Raw genomic sequence first — 7,708 nt, forward strand, 5'->3', positions numbered from 1 at the left:
AACTCCATCATACTTTTCTGTTTTTCCAGTAAACATGACTCAAAGAGAGAAGCTAGATACACAGCTACAGAAGCAGTGAGGAATGAAAACAGAACAACTGGTCGGACAGTGAGATCATTACTCTGATCCAGAATCAGATCATAGAGAGCATTAATTGTGCTGTCGCTGTGATGTCACTGCTGTGGGTGTGGTTAGCGGCGTACATAAGCGCTGAAAACAAAACTTTCCCAATCTGTTTTTAGGTTAATACTACTTAGCCATGGTAGGAACCTGTTGCGGACTCATTTCATTGCTTTCCCACCTGACAACAACGCAAGGGAGCTCACATAATGGGCCTAAAACATTGATAAATTGAACGTGCGCTTGCATTGACTGGTAATTTTGAAACGTAATTGCTGTGTAAGCACTGGCACCACAGACCAGTGAGCAAATACGTCTGGGAATGTGAGTGGAGGTAAATTGTCGGGGTCTTGGTTCCAATTTTTTTAATCCAAACTGGTTGACAGCTCCACTTCTTGCTATTTTTTTTTTCCGTCCATCGTTTTTGTCATCTGGGAGAAGTTTGTCTCGATACAGTCAGTTTTATTTGGTGCTGCTCTTCGGCATTACGCAGGAGAATACAGCTGTAACACTGGAATGCATGTTATTATTGTGTGTGTAATTCAAATATGGCGCCAATTGCGCAAGACATAAAGCACCCCCACAATGCACTGCGCAGTGATTTTGGTTCCAAAGCTTTATACGTGCAAAAGAAGTAGAAGGAGCTAGAGAGCTCCAAATCTACCCCAAGCAGCCCAACCACATGGTCAAATGCACAGAGCAGTTCGATGTGGACTAAAAGAAGACACTCATTGTTGGGGTTTCCTTTAGATCCAGATTAACCACCGATTTGTGGAACCACCTTTTTCCATCTCTGTGACTAGCACCTCTTTGGTTTAACAAGCAGTGGAATCAGGCTAAAGCAAACAGATGTCACATTAGGCTGCCATGGGGACACTGTTATTATTACAGGGGTAATGGTCCTGAGGGAGGCCCAGAGCGTGAGCCYCGTCGCCCTAATTCACGCTGCCTTTAAGTGGTTAGCTGCTAATAGTGTTTTCCTGCCCTAATGGGAAGAAACAAGGGTGGGAGCTCAGCCCTTTTCAGAAGAGCGGACCTTCATTTTCGAATGAGACRTTTTAGTTGTGGTTGCCACATTTACCACTGTGACCAAAAGGTGTGGTTTTATTTTTCCCAACCCAAGCCCACTCCCCCAAAGCACATCACTTGTCAGAGCCAGACTCCTSAGAAATGGAAATGTTCAGTTTAGAACAAAGGTCTGACCTCAGACTTCAAACATGCTGTCGTCTTAAAAGTTTTGACTTATTTCTGTTTGCCTCCCGGCTGAGCACAACCAGTTTGTGGGGCTTCACCAAATGTGACAGAAAGATTATAAGTTAAATATTCGTACTTTCATTTGTGCATTTTTGCTTCTTTGTTCTGTAAAAAGAAAAAACATATCTATAAACTTAGCACTAAAAGAAATGTGTGTTTGGTAGATTATTTCTTTATTGTGTGCTTTTTGACAAGAAAAATCTTATTTATTCCTATCTGATTGGCAGCACCTGGGGGTGTCAGAACCTCAAAACAAGTGTCAATAAAATAAGTTGTGTAGTAGATTTGGCTAATTTCATGTGCGCAACCCACATACTCAGCTCTACTGCTCATCCCACAAATGCATGTTCCTTACAGATGTGGCACCATTTACAAGGGAAATTAACAGACTTCCAAAGGTGTAAGATTTATTACCAAGAAGCATTGTTACAACAAAGRAATTTTCTTACTTCTTGTGCAAAGTTTATTTTTATTGGACTGATTCACATAAGACAGAATTATATTAGATTTTTAATTTATCTGTATTTCAAACCTTTTGTTAAATAACTTATAGTTTGATGTGTTTATTCAGGTTTGTATTGCTCGTTTTACTAAATGTATCTGCTCCCTTAGAGGTTTTCTTTAAAGTACAAAAAAAAGTTTTTTTGCTGAGTTTTCTCATTAATGTAGCTGCCTGGAAAAGATGAACCTGAATGACAAATAAGATGTCATTTGTACAAATTTGGACAGCAGTTTCAAGTAAACTAAATGAACTATTTTGTTTAGTCTACTTTTACATCACTACTGGCTCCAAACAGTTTTTCCACATTTGTTGAAGCACAAAACACATTTAAATTACAGTGCAACTACAACTATTGTTTTCAATCCAGTGTAACAGAGACACAATCCAACTTAATTTACATCATGTAAAAATAAATATTTGATAGGGTTGGAGGTCTAGATYGTTACTTTAAAATGTTCTGCTTAAACCTTTATAAATTTCCTAAAAACAGAGTCAAYATGTTGGAAACTATTTAAAGCAGCTGGTTAATGTAGGATCACCCAGAAAACTTGACGTTGACAATCATAAACAGGCTGAAGAGACGAGGAACGACCAGGATGTGACAACATWGTTGTTTTGCATAAACTCTGGTATTAAAAGAATTAATAATGAGTTCCTATGTTTAGTTCAAAGACACACCAGTCTGCAGCGTGGAAACTCAACTACCACGGCTGCAACTGAGCAACGTCCATCCTCTGATCCTGCTCAAGTGAAAACACTCAAATAAATGCGAACGTGAGTCAAAACACATAAATAAAAAAGTCACTTTTTAATGAAGTTTTTCTCCTTTCACACACACAGTCAAACGTTTTAGTCTAATCACAGAAAGCTGCTGAACAATCACTCAGAACAAGACACGCTGGTCAATTTCAAACAAAAATATATAGATATTTCAACTTTTTACAATAAGCTTGAGTCAAACTTACAGAGGAGTGTGCACACCTACTGTCAAAACACTGGATCTCTTTTAACTCCTCTAACAAGTCCTTTCTTTGTGTGTACCCTGGTGTCAGTGTAAAATTCTTGTGTCAACGCTTTCGTTTGTCACAAATGTGCAAATAAGAAAATTTTGGAATCCTTCAGCGTTTCAGCGTTAAAAAGTCCAGGATCCTCAGGGAGGCAGCAGAGCTCAGTCCACCTCTCAAGTTTAAATACAGCTCTGCCTTTTATTTTCAAGTAAAGTGCTCCTCTAGATCAGTCTCCTTTCATCGCCATTGGAAGAAAAGCAAAAACCACGAACCAATGGATGGATTGAAAAGTCAGGAATGTGGCAGTCCTGGCTGATTTGACAGTCACGTAGTCCCAAACAGGAAGTCATACGAACTCCAGCTTGCCGTGGCCGCTGTACATCCCCCAGTGCACCAGAGACAGGATCTTGTCGCCGCCCAGGTCGGCCTGCCTCATCTTGTCGCAGGTCAGGCAGCAGTTCTCCTGGCCCGACACCGGCACCATGCACTCCAGGTCCAGCTTGGCCACGTGGCCCTTCTTCGTGTGGTGCCCGTGGAAGCTGTAGTGGAGCCGCGACAGCATCTGCTGCCGCTGGTCCTGCAGCCGCTTGTTCTCGCTGCGCAGCATCCGCAGCGCCAGCATGATGAGCAGCACCAGGATGAGGCCGCCGGCGATGGGCACGGCGATCACCGCCGCCCGGAACCACACCTCTTTAGCCGAGGCCAGCTCCTGGACCCGCGTCACCAGGTTCCTGTTGTCGGGCTGGTACCGGCCGTCTGCAAAAGACACGCAAAAAAAAAAAAAAAATCCGAAGGGGTTAAACGAGAAAAACTATTATTTTGAACGGTCAAACTGACATTTCCTTCCTGGTTTCTTCTCATTCAGAGGCAGTAAAGCACAGCGAGAGCAGAACAGACAGGAGGGAGGATGTGAGGGAGACGACAACACATGAGTCACCTTGTCCCAAAATCAAAGCCAGATAATAATCGGAGCTAATAAACTACAGTCGGCTCGGCCCACTGTCACAACAGAAACACTCCTCAGGGGAGCTGCTCTTCTTACAGCTTTCTGTTTACCTTCTCACAACTCAAAAAGCCAGTTTTTCTGTGCAACATGCAGACATGGAGATTCTTTCTAAGAGGCACATTCCAGCTCAGTGGGAAAATTACATGGTGCACACGTTGTAAAAAAAACAAACCAAAAAAAAAAAAAAAAAAAACAGAAGACATCTGATCCTGTTCCAAGGGCTTTAAGGTAAGCTCACTGCTCTCACAGTCACAGAGGTGGAGGCAATTAAAGATCTACTCAATATTAAAAAAACTATTATTTAATGCAGGGTTATTCACAGCTTCTGCAGGCCAACAGCACAGGGGCCGAACATCCAGCATTTCAAGTCATGTAAATAAACCAAGTATGACAAAGACCTGTCACCTTTGAAACTGTTTTGTTGCTGCATTTAGTCATAAATACAACATACAGAACCCTAGCTAATAAATGCAGTGATATTTAAACTATCTCAAAAACAAAAAGAACACATCAAGCCTCTTATTTACCACAAATATTATTTTGACATCTCTTACTTTAAACCAATTGTATTTTCACTTTCATTGTTTTATCTTCAACTGCTTGTAGTTTTAACTGTCTTGGATGTTCATAGAAATGGTTTTTTACCAGCTTCTAGCCAAAATTCTGACATTTCTGTAGATTCCACACGTTTACGTCCAACTAAAACAACTTATTAAAGTAGAAAACCAGGGGTTTGACCTCATGAGTGAACCAAATGAACTTTTGTCACTTCTTTTGGCCTGATGTGGCCCATGAGACGCCAGTTGATTATCCCTGTTTTAAAGGGTTAAACTTGGCCCCTTCAGCTCAGCTTGMCTTCTGTAGCAGGGAAGGATGAAACAAGGCAGTGAAGATAAAAAAAATGTAAAACTCCACGTGAATTTGAATGAGCTCTTACCTGGTGAGTCTCTGGTGTGTGCCAGGTCCTGCAGGCCTCTGTAGTTGCACATGTCATCATGGCAGCACTCGAGCGCCGCGGCCCCGCTCACAGGGTCCCATGCCCTTTGGCTGCTGCTGCTGCACACGTTTGCAGCGTTGGCCGTGGGGTCTAAACACCCGTGGGTGAGGGGAGAGTTGGGATTGAGCGGGTCCAGGACCTTGGTGAAGCAGGCGTTCAGCTCCGATTTGCACATGTATCCAGTGGCGACACAGTGCGGCGCGTCGCAGTAACACCTGATTTCCCCTGTGGAAGACAAAAACACAGATTTGTTCCAACTTTTTTTTTTTTACAGTTGTTTTTCTTTTCGTTCTTCTTTCACATCAAAGTTGAGCTGGCCTTGATGGTGCCAGCTATTTTGACTTTATTTGTTGCCGCTCGCAGCCAGTGGCAAACATTTCTGTCACTTTGAAACCTGGCTCTTTAAAAAGCGCCCCKGCCATAAATTCACTCCGCTTCAAAACCTCTGGGGATATTCCGGTTTTCTGCCTCCAATYGCTCTGAGACTTCAGAGCTTTCTGCCTGGATTACAGAAGGAGAACTGCGTGGATTATAATTAGCGGTCGTTYGCTAAACTCTCTACTCAAATGGAGATGTGTACCAAAAAAAAAAAAWACAAGGGGGATGAGAAGCTTCTTTTTTTATTCCCCGTCCTTACTTGCACGCAAAGCTTTACTTGTGGTCAGAACTGCTTGATTGAGGGGTGTGATGGCAGCGGGCTTGTCTAAACCTTATCATTACAGCTGCCTGCTTCTGATACACAAATCCACTCAGTTAACAGCATTTTTTTACAACAACTCAATGCACTCTTTGTATTCCCTGAGGTCAATCTGGCATTAAAATGCTACTCATCCAGTTAACAGATACAGTGGCATTTCTGTAATCTAGCCCCAGTGCACAAAAACGAATTTAAAAAAAGGCAAAAAATTAAAAATAAAAAGCTGTAACTGTTCAGCTCAAACACTGAGCAGCCAGTAAAGCTCAGAAGTTTCAAGTGGAGAGGAGGGGGTAAAAAAAAAGTGAGTGTGGTGGTTCCTCTGTGACTGTGCAGGACCACAATCATCAGATCAGTGTTTTCCCTGTGAATGTTTGGAGCAGCAGGGCTGAGGCAGGTCATTTGGAGAATATTTCATTAGAAAAGAGAGAGGCCCCTTTTTGTGGGCTGAGGAGAAGGGGGAGAAGTGGTGGTGGTGGGGGGCACAGGGCTGAGCTGTTTTAGCCCGGCTGGGTCTGCTATGAAATGAGTTATTGAAAGTGAAACAGTAGGTAAAAGAAAGTAAAGCACTGGAGAAAATATGTGTTGATTTAAAGCGCGGGGCGCTTTGAAATAAAATAAAAACGTAAATGCGGCATTATGCGTTCAAATTAATAACTGTGCCATTTGAAAATATATATATTAATGTAATAAATGTTTTTTAAAGCATGAAGCTCGAATCTAGTGTGATTTTAAAATACGTATTTTAAAGTAATTTGGGGATTTTAGCTTGTTTTTCAAGGTAAAACACGTTTTTTCTAAAGGATTGTGAACGCACCGCTTAAAACTCATTTTAATCCTGAGGATACTTTGGAAATAAAAGGAAAGAACAAAAACAGCATTGAGAGTTTTACACAACAAGACTATGTGGACGATTTAAAAAATATTTCCATTTAAGAAGAACTTTAAACACGTAAAACTCAATTTTTTTGCTTAATTTACAGAGAATAGTCACATTTAAAAGCCTTTTTTTGGGAGTTCAATTTGCTTTTAAAAGCTTATGTTAATTTTCCCCAAAGGACCGCGAACGCACCGCTCGGAAACCTTCATTTAGTCTTGTTTATCCTGGATAAAGCGGCTAAAAAACAGAAGAGCAAAGTCTAAACCTACCTTTAGTCAGAAGGACAGCCATGGCACACAGTTCCAGTTGTAGCCAGATGGAAATGAAACTGGACTGGCGATCCATTTACACCCSAAGTACAGTCCTGGTTTAATCCAGTAGCAGAGCCGCACGGAAAGGGGGAAAAAAGTAGTTTTACATGGAGCTACGGAGAAAAAGTAGGCATTCCTGAGCACTTTAACGACACTTCATAAACCTGACAGCCACACGGAGTAGTAAAAATATCACTACAAAATGTCTCCGGCATGGAAACTAAAATACAAGCGGAGGTGCTTTTTTAAAAATCGTCCGACATTACCGGAGCTTCAAAAACAACAGTCTCCTTCTTCAAATCCACAAAGGAAAGAGAAACGTAAACTCCTTGATGGACTGAAATTTAGCTTTGAGTTATCACCGCTGGTCCTTTTTTCCTCTTTCGAAGCTGCTGCTCAGCCCGGAGCATCCCGTTTGTAACGCTGGACGAGAACAGGATAAGACCAGGATGAAATAAAACCAGTAGCCCACGGAGCAGACGGCTGCACTGCACTCACTTCAGACAGGCACGATTTAACACAAGTAGCAGCGTTGTGACTAAGCTCCGCCCCCAGGCTGATCTGATTGGTCGGACCACCAAAGTGGAAACGGAGATATCCGGTGCGTAATTTTCAAAATAAGATCAAGGGCAATCTGTATCTGTATGTCATCAAAAATAGAAAGATTTAAGAACACGTAAATGTGAAAGAAAAAAAAACGAAGATAAAATTATAGAATACACATGCGCAATGTTGTGTATTCAATACACAACCTTGTTTTGAATACATGGACCGTACAAGGTCCACTGAACCATGAGCTTGAGTATTTGTTCTGTTTGTTCATAAGACAGTTTAATTGTGGCGTTATATCTACCACTTAAACTACACTGAAAGTTCCTGAAATAAATTACACACACACACACACACACACACACACACACACACACACACACACACA

At 41.7% G+C, this 7,708-nt stretch overlaps 1 protein-coding gene across 1 annotated transcript; it reads right to left on the bottom strand.

Moving 5' to 3' along the window:
* Positions 1-2,661: 2,661 nt before the first annotated feature.
* bambia (BMP and activin membrane-bound inhibitor (Xenopus laevis) homolog a) lies at positions 2,662-7,259 on the bottom strand. Its single transcript, XM_014018827.1, has 4 exons — positions 7,038-7,259; positions 6,730-6,884; positions 4,827-5,111; positions 2,662-3,639 (listed from the first exon to the last, which is right to left on the bottom strand). Exons 2-4 carry the CDS (start codon positions 6,803-6,805, stop codon positions 3,230-3,232), a joined length of 771 nt encoding a protein of 256 aa, XP_013874281.1. The 5' UTR covers positions 6,806-6,884; positions 7,038-7,259; the 3' UTR covers positions 2,662-3,229.
* Between the last annotated feature and the right edge of the window lie 449 nt (positions 7,260-7,708).

The sequence above is a fragment of the Austrofundulus limnaeus genome, unplaced genomic scaffold (assembly GCF_001266775.1).
Source record: "Austrofundulus limnaeus strain Quisiro unplaced genomic scaffold, Austrofundulus_limnaeus-1.0 Scaffold203, whole genome shotgun sequence".
NCBI lineage: Eukaryota > Metazoa > Chordata > Actinopteri > Cyprinodontiformes > Rivulidae > Austrofundulus > Austrofundulus limnaeus.

What these genes read in the sequence shown, in the direction of transcription:
- bambia (XM_014018827.1), bottom strand. Translation starts at nt 6,805, where the DNA reads ATGGATCGCCAGTCCAGTTTCATTTCCATCTGGCTACAACTGGAACTG. An exon ending in GGCTGTCCTTCTGACTAAAG is followed by an intron (nt 5,112 to 6,729) that starts GTAGGTTTAGAC and finishes TGTCTTCCACAG; the next exon opens with GGGAAATCAGGTGTTACTGC. An exon ending in ACACACCAGAGACTCACCAG is followed by an intron (nt 3,640 to 4,826) that starts GTAAGAGCTCAT and finishes TGTCTTTTGCAG; the next exon opens with ACGGCCGGTACCAGCCCGAC.